This window comes from Protomyctophum bolini (assembly GCF_963924005.1).
Source record: "Protomyctophum bolini genome assembly, chromosome: 17".
NCBI lineage: Eukaryota > Metazoa > Chordata > Actinopteri > Myctophiformes > Myctophidae > Protomyctophum > Protomyctophum bolini.
In genome coordinates, this window is record NC_137878.1 from 8,518,459 (window position 1) to 8,532,964 (window position 14,506).

At 43.3% G+C, this 14,506-nt stretch overlaps 1 protein-coding gene across 4 annotated transcripts in view; it reads right to left on the reverse strand.

The window, feature by feature from the left end:
• Positions 1-3,652: 3,652 nt before the first annotated feature.
• igf2bp3 (insulin-like growth factor 2 mRNA binding protein 3) overlaps positions 3,653-14,506 on the reverse strand; it is a 32,282-nt gene continuing 21,428 nt past the window's right edge. For 2 of the 4 annotated variants that reach the window (XM_080787540.1, XM_080787538.1), the window contains exons 11-15: positions 9,578-9,700; positions 8,860-8,934; positions 6,294-6,425; positions 5,100-5,213; positions 3,653-4,591 (exon numbers count right to left, since the gene is read on the reverse strand). In XM_080787540.1, the coding sequence (XP_080643666.1) occupies positions 4,418-4,591; positions 5,100-5,213; positions 6,294-6,425; positions 8,860-8,934; positions 9,578-9,700 (618 nt within the window). In that variant the 3' untranslated portion in view covers positions 3,653-4,417. Of the gene's footprint in view, positions 4,592-5,099; positions 5,214-6,293; positions 6,426-8,859; positions 8,935-9,577; positions 9,701-11,652; positions 11,722-14,506 lie in introns of all 4 variants that reach the window. The other 2 variants (XM_080787541.1, XM_080787539.1) reach the window with 2 other exon arrangements.

The following is a 14,506-nucleotide window of genomic DNA, read 5'->3' on the forward strand; positions in this document are numbered from 1 at the left end:
GACTAGCTATGACTAAACTAAAATCTAAATTTGCTGCCAAAAACACTGGATTGTAGAGCAACTTTCGTTCAACCCCTCTGTCACATGGAACCATCCATTGTGTCCAGTATTCACTACACCAGTAAGCAAAGTGACAAGGGGGTCAAAGTCGAAAGAAAGTTGCTCTATAGAATATATGAAAGTTTCACGCACTTTAAGAAATAGATTATGTAAGAAAATGAACTTTTCCATAATACATATATTAGTCTAGATGCACCTGTCGGATGAGAGATCAGATATGAAGTTAACCACCGATGGCTTCACGTCCAAATAGAACCCCCAAACTCACTGGAGTGAAAATGGTATTAAAAAAAACAAATGCAATAAATAAATAAATCACACCCGTGTGAACTGAGTGGTGCAACTACCCCCCACCTCTCTCTCATTAGCAGGCAACAGAGCAGCACTATCCCTCTCCGTTTCTTGCGCCCCCTACTGGTACTAATAGTCATATACTTGTGCTCATGACCACATAGGTACATAGGTGTACTGTACACGGACGGACATTGCTGGTTGTAGGAGTGGTTGCACCACTCAAAAAAATAAAAATAAATCCCAGGACACATGGGAGCCCATTTCATGTTTTCTTTCATTTATTCAGAGGCATTTGACAAGTGGAGCTGTGTGAAAGGGGTGAAGGGGCACAAGCATGGTCACAGAGGAGGGGATATCATGCTGAAATCTGACCACTTTTCAAAAAAGAAAAAGAAAAAAAAAAAAAACTGAGACCCAGTCCCTCGAATCTGTTCCATACCAACTGATGTTCCACGATACACAGCCAAGAAATGCTAACAGAACAAATGGCTACCAAATCAGCAGATGTAGCATCTGTGAGAAGACATTAAAAAGGTTAAGGAAAAAAAATAAATGAGTTGACTCTGTGTCCTATAGTCGTACATGCCAGAAACAAGGTAGGCCCTTTTATTTTTTTTTACTGTATTTTTTTATCCTTCCATCTATTGAATGCAAAATCCAAAATAAAGGTGATTTAACCTTTTCACAAAAAAAAAAAAAAAAAAAAAAAAACGCAAGAAAAAAAGCCACACCACCAAAAAATTAAAAGCAGAAAGAAAATAAAAGCATCATGTTTGATGATTTTTTTTAATCAATTGAGCTACAAGAGTATATATATAAATATACGCTGGCAAAGGAAATATTTCTGATCAACTTTTTTGATTAATCTTTCATTTCTAAAGAGTACATGATTTTTTAGTTAAGTTTTCTTTCATATCTGGGGGAATAAGGAAGATCAGGTGGGGGGGGGGAGGGAGAGTGGGGGAGAGGGGGGCGGGGGGGGGGCTAAAAATCTAAATCGATAGAATGCCTCTAATTCAAATACGTGTCTAAAGAGGTAGATCAAAAAACACTGAGGAGTAGGGAGAGAAGGGGGGGGGAAGGGGGGGGCAGGTGGGAAAAGGTGGCGGAGGGGGATTATTATTTTTTTAAGTATCACTTGTGCCCCTCAGGTTTAAAGCGCGCGGTTGTTGGATTTTTGCGCGAGCAGGCACGTCGCGCCCGCCATGCGGAGAGCAGTGTTCCTAGAGGGACTGAGGTATCGCCGCGGCCGCGCTAATAGCAAGATCTACAAGCTCATAGCGGCAGGTTAGTTCATGCCGCGCTATGAACTTGTAGGTCTGCTATTTTTTTGATGGCGCTATAGGTGGAGGGTGGGGTGGTGGAGAGGGCGGGGCTGGGGTGAGAGGCGTGTCACACCGTGTAACACATGCACACACACGCCCGCAACGTCCTTATCTCCACACACCCTCGCTCTCCTCTCTCTCTCCCTCCACCTCAGCTGAGGTAGACTGCGTTCCATATTGTGGAAGCATGGATACACTAGCACTTTTTTTTTTTTTTTTTTTTTTACCACAATCAGCATATTTACATTCGGCATCAAAGAACCAAAACGAAAAATAAAAATAAAAAGGAAATAAACTCCACTCGGTATATTTTTTAGGCTAAATTTGTTGGATATTACTCTCCAATCAAGATTAATTCGGAAAATTTGTGCCGTTTTTTTTTGCCCCCCCCCCCCCCCACCCCCACCCAATGAAAAACATCACTTCAATCAACCTATAGCAAAGCTGCTGCAGGTTACACAAACGGTCCTTTCGGTTTCAGATCCTAAAGTGAAAAACAAAACAAAAAAAACGCATCTATCAGTGTGACTCCAACACTTTGGTCAGAGGTTTGGGTTGTGTTCTGGACTGGTTATGATGCAACAATTCCAACCAAAATGGCAAGATACCTTGCTCTGTTGTCATCCACTTTACATTGTAGGGTTAGGGGGTCAAAGTCAACTCTTTTAGCACAAACGAAGGGTACGACTTATCAAATTTCTAAAATCAATGGAGCAACAGCGCAAGATATCTCACCAACTATAGGACTAGGTACATTACGAAAAGCCATCTACACAATCCAGACCTCTACCAACCAACGTGCCATTGCACTAACATTGACTCCGTGGCCTGACTATGAGGGCCACGGCAAACTGATGAAGCTCGCTCCGTTAAAAAGAACGACAAATCGGGGGTACGGGGGGGGCCTCGCCAAAAGGCTGCAATGTAAAGGAGGCGGTTGGGAGAGCCTTTAAAGCACTGCACTGGCCAGATAAACTTGGCGGGCGAACGGCCGCCACGCTGAAGCCCACAGCCCTTCTAGGAAGGCGACAAAGTACAAATAAACGTGACAAATCAAAAGTGTACCGTCAACAAGTTATGTAAGTAAATCCCAAAACTAAATGGCATTGCTGCAATTATGTACGGTTGGCATTAATTCGGCATGTCCAATAAGTGTAGCTCTATACTTTTTTTTTTTTTTCCTTTTTTTTTTTTTTTAATAATTTTTTTTTTTTTTTTAAAGAAGATGATGGTGGACCCTCAGGTAAAAAAAACTGAGGTGATTTTCTCGATATTTCCCCGTCAGCCGCCAGCCGATAAAGGGCGCCAACTCTCGCTGCTCCGGTTTGGGGCTGCTATGTACAAGACATTATGTACAGTAGGATCATCAGAGTCATACATACACATGTACAACAACGCTCGCCTTAATTAAAGCACCAGAGTTGAAGGCAAAAGGTCAGATGGCAGCCGACCAAATTTTAAATTTTTCTTAAAAAAATAAAAATGTTCAAGAACTATCAGCTTTTTATAAAGTATACAAAATACCACAAAAGCAAAATAAAAAAAAAAAGAAAAGGAACATTTTTTTTTCTCCATATATATATAATCATTTTTCTTTTCTCTTCTGAGGTACTAGGATCCTGAGGTAGTTCAGTAAAATGCATATTAAATTGGTTTTCCCGGGCAGTGAGCGGCCGCTCAGGCACCATTCTCAAGTGCCGACCGGCCGGTCGTCTGCCCTCTCTCACCTCTCTAAATATATATTTATATACGTATATAGGTATATCTATAAAATGCATCCGAATTTATAAAATGCCACTATCGATACAGGGGCAGGACGCCCCCATATATCCACCCTTTTCAGGGGGTCCTGTCCCCAAAACAAGAATCATACGCCTAAACCCCCCCGGCCCACCCAGTCTAGGCCCAACGTCCCCCCACCCACCCCCAAATCAACCTTTCTCTTGGGGTCCTTCCAAGGACTCGGATCGCAATGCCTTTTTTTCACTTTCCAAAGAAAACTCAAAGGAGAGAAAAAGCTTCATCAACCAATTCAACTGTTAAACACGCCATTCCATGGGGTTAAAAAGAAGGGAGGAAGAAAAAAAAGAAAAATAAGTGTCGACTAAAACTGACGTCAAATCGAACATCTCGTCAACGTGCGTGGGTTTTTTTTTACAGAACCGCACCAACCAAGTGATAGGAGAGGGAGGATCGTCATTCTCCTCTTTTTGTGTGTTTCTATAGTGTTAAAAAGGGAAACCAACCGGAAAAATAAAAAAACGAATTCATCATCAAGTATACACACCCGTGAGGGAGGGAGGGGAGGGGGGGGAGGGGGTTAGGCGAAGGGGGGTGTGTGCACATTTCAGAGGGCGGGTGACATCCTCAGAAGTACATTCTCACAGAGATGCAGATAGGCGAGGCGAGGCGAGGTGGGTGTGGGGGAGGGGGGGGGGGAAGAGAGAAGGGTGGCATCATCAGGGTCTCTCGTCTGTATCAACGAGAGAGAGAGAGAGCGGGAGGAGGGGCAGGTTTTTTCAGTCATGTTCCGACGATGACCTTCGAGCCCTGAGGGGGAGCATGACGACCGACACCCCTCCGCCACCCCCCTCAACGACCCCCCCTGTCTGTGTGTTCTCCCCCCCCCCCCCCACCCCCCCACCCCCCTGAGTTCGCGCTGCACCCGTCCCATGTCTTCAGGGGGGGAAGAAGTCACCGTTTCCTCCAGGTCAAGTCACTGGAGGGGAGGCTCTTTTTTACTTCCTACGGGGAGGAGGTGGTCCACCAGGCTGAGGGCCGGAGCCGGGCCCGGGGCTGGGCCCGGGGCTGGGCCCGCCGCCGCCGCCACCACCACCACCACCGTGCACCGGCTTGGGCTGCTGTTGCCTCCTGACCTGGGACAGGATCTCCTGGATTTTCCTCTGGGCCAGCTGGAGGACAAAAATGATGACTTTATTTTAAAAATCGGAATAATTCATTAGAACTCTTTCAAATCCAGGCATGGATGGAGAAAAGATTGAGGAAAAACGCTGCTAATCGTGGTTATAATAGGAGTAATACGGTACTATTTTTTTACTCACATTTGCTAGTAAAAAATAGTACCGTGCTAATTGTTAAATGGAATTTGTAGCGACCCGTGCGACTAGACAATTTGACCGTTCACTCGTGATAAAGACAAGGCTTTGACACAGCAGACAGATAGATGCACATTCTGAGTCGCAGTTCTACACCTTAATTTATATGTCTGTAGTACGGCGGTGTCGTTCGCCCAGAAGAGCAGATCTACAAGCCAACGTGTCGAGGTTCGATAACTCTCGACCAAACGCGGGTGAAACGGCCCGTTGGATTCTAACGGGTCCCACACAAAGGAGCTCAAAGTAAAACTTGAGCTTGTTTAAACAGGTCTGTGTTGGCTTGTGAAACAGACAAGACACTGACCTGGCTTGCATAGAAGTGTCCGCTAATCTTCACAATCACTTGATCGTTTTCATCTGGCGTCTGCTCTCGGGGAACCACCACCTCGGCGCTGGTGAGGTTTTGAAGCTCGTTCACCTGAAAGCCAATAATGGGAGAGAGACGGTGGCGATGAATAACAATACAAAACATTTAATGAGACTTCCAAAACCTTCGCTTTTTTAACCTTTTTTTGGAAGACAATTCTGCTTTAAAGGGATAGTTCAGATTTTTGAGTGGTGCAACCACTCCTACAACCAGCAATGTCCGTGTACCTGTGTAGGTACCTGTGTGTGTGTCTATGAGTACGAGTATGTTACTTATTTATACCAGCAGGGGGCGCCAGAAACAGAGAAAGGGGTAGTGCTGTGTCTCTAATGAGAGAGAGAGAGAGAGAGAGAGAGAGAGGGGGGGTGGGGGAAATTGCACCACTCAGTTCACACGTGTGTGATTTTTTTTAACTTAAAGCTGTATGAAATACTTGCCATTAATATAGTGGTTGCAACTGTATTAATTGATTGCCCGAGTCCCGTGGTGGGAGTTATGCTCTGGTTTTGGTGAAATATTAAGTAGTTCCGGTCATTTTCTGGGGAGCACAGGGGGCCACGCAGTAAAAAAGTAAATTAATCGACAAAACTAACGTAATTTGCATTGTTGACCCATTTCTAAAATATTAGTGCAACTTTCGTTAATTTTTGACACCTCTATCACACAGAACTGTGTTTTGTGTCCATATAAAAAAAATAGTTCCGCGTGGGTCAAAGTTGAACGAAAGTTGCGCTAATATTTTAGAAATAGGTCAACAATACAAATTGTTAGTTTTGTGAATTAATGTACTTTTACTGCGTGGCCCCAGGTGTGCCCCCCACAAAATGACCGGAACTACTGTACTTAATATTTCACCAAAACCAGAGCAGAACTCTCACCACGGGACTCGGGCAATCAATGAATACAGTTGCAACCACTATATTATTGGCAAGTATTTCATACAGCTTAAGTTAAAAAAATCTGAACTATCCCTTTAATATAAAGCAGTGGAGTTAGACAGGGAGGAGAGGAGGGGGAAGTACCAATTTGAAGTGAACCCAGAATATTTCAATGTGGTCGGTGTCGATAAGTGATCGACACACCAAATGGGGTTATGAGGGAAACGGCAATTGTTTCCCCGAGGGCACCCACCGTTTTGCCACCCTTTCCGATGACCCGTCCAGCAGCAAAGGAGGGCACCTTGATGTGAGCCTCCAGTTTCACCTCCTCCTTGGGCCCGAAGAAGTTCTCCTCTTTCAGCTTCCCGAAGATACGACCCTGAGCCTGAAGCAGAGCAAAAGAGGTGATGTTTGTTTATGCTTTGCCATCGTTTACACGTTATGCAGACTTTAGGACTTATTTACAGTGTACACTACAGTACCAACTTGATGCCCAAAAGATGCTTGAAGAGGACACATACACATTGTGTTTGTAGTCGTGTTTATTTGCCAAAAAGAATAAAGGCAATTTATTTTTTTAGAAAAACCTGTTTCTACGTCAGGTGTTCACAAAGTTTAAGGACCCCAAAGATTATATGTAATTGGCCACCGGCCCCCTCTCTGAAAATATGTTGTTCCAGAGACCTGATGCAGGGATTGAAATAATGCTGATACTATGCCCCAAAGTATGCATGATGGCCTGCTGGCCAAGACACACTATTGAAACACTCAACCACTGACTACATGATCCACGTAAAATAAATATTGCCCGCAAAAATCCAGCAACATAATTTCACAATAATGAAATGTCTAGTTGCGGAATACAGTAGGTATTGTTTACATGTATACGATGTTTATTGAAGAGATTCTCCACTCCTCAAGGGTCAAAGTTGCGTGAAGTGGAAGAGAACAGCAGAGCAAATGAACCACAGGTGTTAGCTGGGGCACAATTATGTTCCAAAAGAGTGGTCATGTTAGGCTGGTAATTGCTGGTTTGCCAGTGCAAAATAAAACAAAACGAGAAACCAGACAAAACTATTGGTTACACCAACATTGCAATTTGTTTATGCGTATTTATTAAGACAAGAAACAAAAAGGGTAAAAATACAAAAAAGGGTTACCGTCCTAAATGGGTTGAAGAACTTTTAAAGTCCTTTTAAGGAGGTTCTGATCTCAGTCCCATATCCGCTAGATTCATCCAACAGTCACTAGAAAATGTATCATCATCGATCAGAAGAAACTCCATATTTATACCAATATTAAATAAAATAAACGTTTTAAATTAATAACTAGAAATGCACTCTGTCGAGGTGCCAACTTGCACATTGCACACAAGTAGGCCATGTACTGCCGACCTCTACGAACTTATGATCAGCCCCTCTATAAAATATATACCTACCTTGGAGTTAGCTCTGGTCCATAGCTCTAATGCGTTTCATTTAGAGCTATGTTACTCTCAACTTCCGCCGCTCGCATGAATGCAGACCAGCCTCTACTCTTTGGCGTAAATAAAAAGAACGTTTTTGCTACTCACCAAAACAAAGGAGAGTTGTGTCATTAGAAAGCCTACTTTCCTTGGTGGACGCACTCTGAGCCCCCCACCACACGTATAAACTGTACTTTTTGGCCAAAAGGGGATTTTGTTTACACCGTAAAAGAAATATTTTAAGTTACTCCGCTGCGCCCTCTACTGATATTGCACAGAGAACTGCCTCATAGAGAATATTTTTCCTCCGGTGAAAATAAATCCCTTTCCGGCCAAAAAGTTCCGTTTATACGTGTGGTGGGGGGCTCAGAGTGCGTCCACTAAGGAAAGTAGGCTTTCTAATGACACAACCCGCCTTTGTTTTGGTGAGTGGCTAAAATGTTATTTTTATTTACGCCAAAGAGGAGAGGCTGGTCTGATTTCGATTTGAGATTTAAAAAGGAAAGTCCCATAGCCTTACTGAGCAGGGCAGAATCGTAGAAGCAGTAGAAGGCTATGGACCAGAGCTATCTTGAATTGTACCTTCGTTACGCCACCGTCAGCCACTAAGGGACCACCCTTCTTATATGAATACATACCCAACATTGAGAATATCTTAATTACGTCACCATCAACAGCCAATTATAATCACGCATACTATGCATACCACGGTACTTGCGTGCTCTGCTCATGCAAGTAACTAGCACACCCGTTATGCGACGCTCAGCCCATCACAGCGCAGAATGGCACACATTCCAGCAGCCAATCACAACAGCCCATTTCGCCACCATAACCCGGTGTCGTGGGCGTGCACTTTGCACCACTTGCAATAAGTAGAGATGAACTGCCGTGTGGGACGATTGATGTAGTCAATATTAAAGTGTTAAACAACTAGCTGTTTAAAATGGAACATTCAGAGGGGGCGCGCGGCGGTCAAGTGCAGGGGGTTCTCAACATTGTTGGTCTGGGGACCCCCGGAAATGCTTCCGCCGTATCCTCGCGTGTTTGTGTTAGGATCAAATAGCCAATTTGTTCGGACAGATATGACGTAAATTCTCAATTCATTGTCAATGGGATTGAACTAAAATACAGATGTGCTCGTCTACATACGACGCAAATTCTCCATTCATTGGCAATGGCATTAATTGTTTGTTAGGACAAAGAAATGGAGTGTGCATGGACAACATAGTCTCTGCCACACCGTTGGCCTGGAGGAGACAATTATGCCCAGGCCACCGCTAGTCATTCTGAATCCATAAGGTCATACGAGCCAGACCGATACTATGAACAAGCCGCAGTTGTGTCCATATCATACCTTAAACTGAGCCTCCGGTGGTCCAGCGATGATGACCATCCTCTGTTTGGCATCCATTCCCTCCGCTGGGGCGATCTGGAGGAAGGCAGACAGACGGCATAAGAAACAGGTCAGCCCTCGACCTCTCAATGGGCTCTATATGCACTATGCAGGCGTTACGGCCGATACTAATGAAGGCTCTGTTCCGTTCTGGTCAAACAAGAGTCAGTGTTAATGATACTAATGAAGGCTCTGTTCCGTTCTGGTCAAACGGAGTCAGTGTTAATGATACTAATGAAGGCTCTGTTCCGTTCTGGTCAAACAGAGTCAGTGTTAATGATACTAACGAAGGCTCTGTTCCGTTCTGGTCAAACAGAGTCAGTGTTAATGATACTAATGAAGGCTCCGTTCCATTCTGGTCAAACAGAGTCAGTGTTAATGATACTAATGAAGGCTCTGTTCCATTCTGGTCAAATAGAGTCAGGGTGCTGCCATTGTGCATGTTGGCTCACTGGAAACACACCTGACAGTATTCTGAAAAAGCTACGTTTCTATGTCAGTGGTTCTTCGATTTTTTCAAAAAATAGCTAAAAGGAACAGGGTCTTAATTGGCACCTGTGACGGAAGTAGGGAAGCTGCCCGGAAGTAGGAATAATTATTCTGCGTGCATCTAGCCCCATTTCACCGGTCGCTAGACAGCCAGGTCAAGTTGTGAACCTCAATGTCAACCATCAGTCACCTTGATAGAGGCCCCGGCAAAGCGCGACAGCTGCTTGATGTGTTGACCCTGTTTGCCAATGATGGCTCCGACGGCCAGTGCTGGGATGAAAAGGTGAACCGTCTCCGACTCAGGCTGCCCCTGCTGGTTACAACCACACACACACACACACACACGGCCATGGTTAGATACATACAAGAGCAGGTATAGCCATTACTGACCAGCTGATCTTAATAGAGATTATGCAGAAAGCAAAGGAAGTGAGCCTTACTACCAAGTTCATTCAGCTAGGGTGCAATAGTTAATCGAATGAATCGATGCAATGTCAATTTTCAAAATCGCTCACAAGCTCAACGCTTGAGTGTATAATTGTAGCTTGACATGGTCACACAACTACATAAAATAGGCTGTGATTTAAATCAATTATTAAAAAACTTTTTTTTCCCCGTGTCCATTTGTTAAAACCGAAAGACTTCAATTAATCACAAATGTACTAATAGCTAATAGGGGTGTAACGGTACATTTTAACAGCGATGAGATACACAACGATGCATGGTTGATTATCCATGGCATGCGCCCTGGATCCACGGTCTGCCAAACGGGAACATTGATGTTAGTTTTACTCTGCAGCATGACCCAGTATATCCCAAGAAATATTGTTCTACTTCATACAATTAATCATGTGATTGCCACTATAGCTCCACAAGTCTTTCATAGTTTCCACAAGTATGCAAACTTGCAATGTATCAAAATATGGCTCTCCTAATATAAAAGGCAGATGCGAATACACCGCAAGTCAATCAGAAGGAGAAAAAAAAGCAGTTATTTTTGTTATATTTCAATGAAAGGAAGTGCAGTGCTCTGATTTCTGTTAGACATCCATTTATTTGGATGGACACTGCAACTGTGAAATATTTGAACATTTAGCAAAAGGAGAAGGGTACCTACTGTAAATGTGTATATAGTCTAGCAACAGCAATAGCCAACATCAGAACTTTCCACATGCATGAGTTTTATGCCCCCAGCTTAAAGTAAATTAAAAAAATAAAACACATGGAGACAATGCTCTGCCCGAGGAGGGTAAATCTCAACGATTTGATTTAGACAGTTTGACTACTTTGCACGACGTCTCAAATTTGATTATTTTACACTGAATTCACTCAAGTCTATGACAGTATTTACTCCGCATAAGGGGAATACAAAAAACAAGCTATATAGCAAGCTTCAAGTGTATTAATTTTCACGAAGCAACATCTCACTCAAACTTTATTTTGGTGGAGAGAAATAATAAAAATCTATAATCCATTTTAATATACCAAAAATCGATGCAGTTGAATCGCTACATCAGTCACGATGCATCGATGCAATTTTTTTTGCACTAACTGCTCTGAATCCCCATGCGAAGAAATGTCTTCTACGTCCTGAAAAAGCTATGTTTCTATGTCAGTCGTTCTTCGATTTTTCAAAAATAGCAGACCTACAAGCTCGTATGAGCTTGTAGATCTGCTATTTTTCAATAGCTAAAGCATAACATAATGCAAACACCAAAATGGGTTAAGAGATGCCTAACCGCAGCTTCTACCGGAGCGAGCGTGATGGACTATAAAGGTCTGGAAGAGGAGGTGGGAGGCAGCATCGTGCAAGAGGAACAACAAGTAGCACTGTTGGTTTTGGACGAGGCCCAATGTACTAACTAGTCGATATGTCAGCAGGGGGCGGACAAATAACTTGCTTTGGCAGGCTCCGAATGAAGATGGAGATTTCAATAATGAGGATGATGTTTTAACTGGCTTGTTTGGGAGGAAAAAAATCGTTCGAAAAGACCCTGCGGCCACGCACATTTTAACAGAAATGCAGATTCCTCTCAAGTGTTTGACCAAAAAAAACAAAAAACAGGTGGTGTTTGACCTCCAACGACTAAAGTTTGGCCATAAAAAGATGCTAAACGTTTGGCCATAAAAAGATGAGTTGGGCCCTTCTCACAAAGGTTTTACTGGACAGTGGGAGGTGCGTAGATGTGGCAAAGCCCTGCCATCTAATCCCCGTAGCGAGCAGCCTCAAGCCGTGCAAAGCACTGAGGGGAACGGGTGACTTACAGCGAGGGGCTGGCTGCTCACAGACAACAGAGAGGCCCAAAATGGCCCTTCGCAGCCAAAGGGACCGCTCTACAAGGGAAAAGAATGACATGAAACTGAGTTCCGTGGACCCCAAGATGGCTGCCATGATTATGGATGAATGAATGTTAAGACATACTTGACTGGTAAAAAGGCCCAGATTGGTGGCCAGCACTATATAACTGCTGTGAGGAGGAATGGACCTTGCCTCCACTCGCATCAAAATCACTGTTTTCGAACGCCTCATTCTCCTTTGTGCAAGCACATTCTCCTCATGTGCCCTCACAAAAGGAAACTTACGATACACACTATATACAGCTCCATCTCAAAGAAATGGAATATTCTGCAAAAGTTCATTTTCTTCCGTAATATAATTCAAAAGGTTTTCATATATTCTCAATTAATTGCGCATAAAGTGAAATATTTAAAACGTTTGTTTTTTAATCTTGATTATGGCATACAGCTGATGAAAAAAAATCCTATATCAAAATAGAATATTTTACGACCACTAAAAAAAATGATTTTCTTAATGTAAGAAAGGTCAACCATCTGAAAAGTATATTAATGTATGCAGTCAATACTTGGTCTGGGCTATACTTTTGAACAAATTATTAATCAATGGGGTGTGGCATGGAGGTGATCAGCCTGTGGCACTGTTGAGGAGTTATGAAAGCCCAGGTTTGCATTGATAACAGACGGAAGTTAATTTGTATTGTCGAGTCTCATGTCTCAGACCTTCCTCTTGACAATGCAACCTATAGATTCTCCATGGGTTTTTGGTTAGGCCAGTTAAGCACAGGAATACCATGGTCAATAACACCAGTTACTAGTAGTTTTGGCTCTGTGGGCAGGTGCCAAATAGAGCTGGAAAGGAAAGAAGCACAAAGTGTTCTAAAATATCCTGATAGATCATAGATGGCTGGCTGCGTTGACTCCAGTGTGACGTTTTTCATTGTCGGTGATGATTTGGGGGTGCCATGTCATCAGTGGCAAAGCCAGTACTGAAGTTCTGGGTGGGCCTGCCCAGGAGTGGGTGGGCCTGCCCAGGAGTGGGTGGGCCTGCCCAGGAGTGGGTGGGCCTGCATGCACGCATGCGACGCCACACCACACCACATTATTCATGGGTCAGGCCAGCTTTCTATCTGGCTGCATGTCATCTGCTGGTGTCGGTCCACTGTTGTATCAAGTCCAGAGTCAACACAGCCATTTATGATCAGGATATGTTGGAGCTTCTGTATGTCGACAGGCTTTATATAGAGATGCTGATTCTCCTGTTCCAGCTGGATTTGGCACCTGCCTGAATTGCCAAAATGAAATATTCTAATATTTTGATAGGATTTTTTTTTTTTCATGAGCCGTCATGCCATAATCATCTAGATTAAAACAAAAGGGTTTTAAATGTTTCACTTTTTACGCACATTGAATTGAGAATATAAGCGTTTTGAATTATAATACGGAAGAAAATGAACTTTCGCAGAATATTCCAATTCTTTGAGATGGAGCTGTATATAATTTAACCAGGCAAGTAATAAAAAAAAAAAAAAAGACAACTTCACCCATTTTCATTATATAATTGGTCCTCTAACTAATGCTCATCATAATATGGTGTAAATAAAGATTAGATCCATACAAGGTCCGTCTTAACGCTCCCAAAATAAACAGGATCTTTGTCAGGTATACTTGGCCGGTAAAGTCATGTCAATGGAAAAAAAACTATTTGGGTGATGACTAAATGCCACAAGAGAATAGGTTCCATCGAAGCGTGCCGTCAAACAATTTAAAATGTTTTGCTTGTCGACTGGAAAAAAATACTACTTTCCAGGTATACTTGACGAAGGCCAGAGAGGCCGAAACTTTCTTCGTTTTTACCGATCTGTTAATGTATTATTTTGGGAGCGTAAAGGCTGTGCAGAGCTTTTTTTCCCTTTACAGTTTAACCATTTTGACCCGTCGGAATGTTTGGATGTGCGTGCACCTCTTGGTGCTATACACCCAAGAGGTGTATAGCTACACGCTATACATATAATAAATGGTACCATTTTTGTCTACTAGTCAATATACATGGATACCTTTATTATCCCGCAGGGGGGGGGGGGGGATCAGTCTCCTAGAGGCGGCACAGCAGTTAAGGCTACACCATGAATTTGACATTTTTCAAGATTTTGGGTGTTTTTTAGGTTCCCCAGTGTATTTTTTTTTACAGCCAAAAAAGTGAATGGGCCCACTCCAAACGCCCCCAGTGAGGCTTCTCCAACGTTGAAGCACTCGGCCCTATGGGCAAGAGGTGGGACTGCAGGTTGACCCATGGATTTACGACGAGGAAACCCTGTGCGGCTGTAGTTTAACATTGAGCGCCCGCTTGCACATTTTGGACACCAAATTTGGTGTCCAAATTTGACTAGCTGCCCAACGATACTACCCATTGGCGAGTTTCTTAACTGTCCACAGCCACCCCCTCCCCCACCGAGACACAGGCAGAGTAAAGAAAAATGGTAAAATATCATCATGAGCAGTGTGTGAGGAGAGGACCATTTATATGAAGATGGGTTGAAATGGGTGCAGTCTTCCATTAGAACAAATTGGTAACCTGGTAAAAGGTTATTTTGTAGACAACAACTTTTGAATTGACAATCAGCATTTCTCCAATTAACAAATACACCAACAGCGACATTGTTTATGGGGCGCAGAGGGTATATCTGAACCCGAGTGGAATGGTACGAGAGTGACGACAGTAGCGTCGACTCCCATTGTAACAATGGAATTCGGAAGTGCTCATTCCATCGCAATGGGATAGGACCAATAGAGAAAAAAAAGAGGAACTAACCAGGTGCTCAAT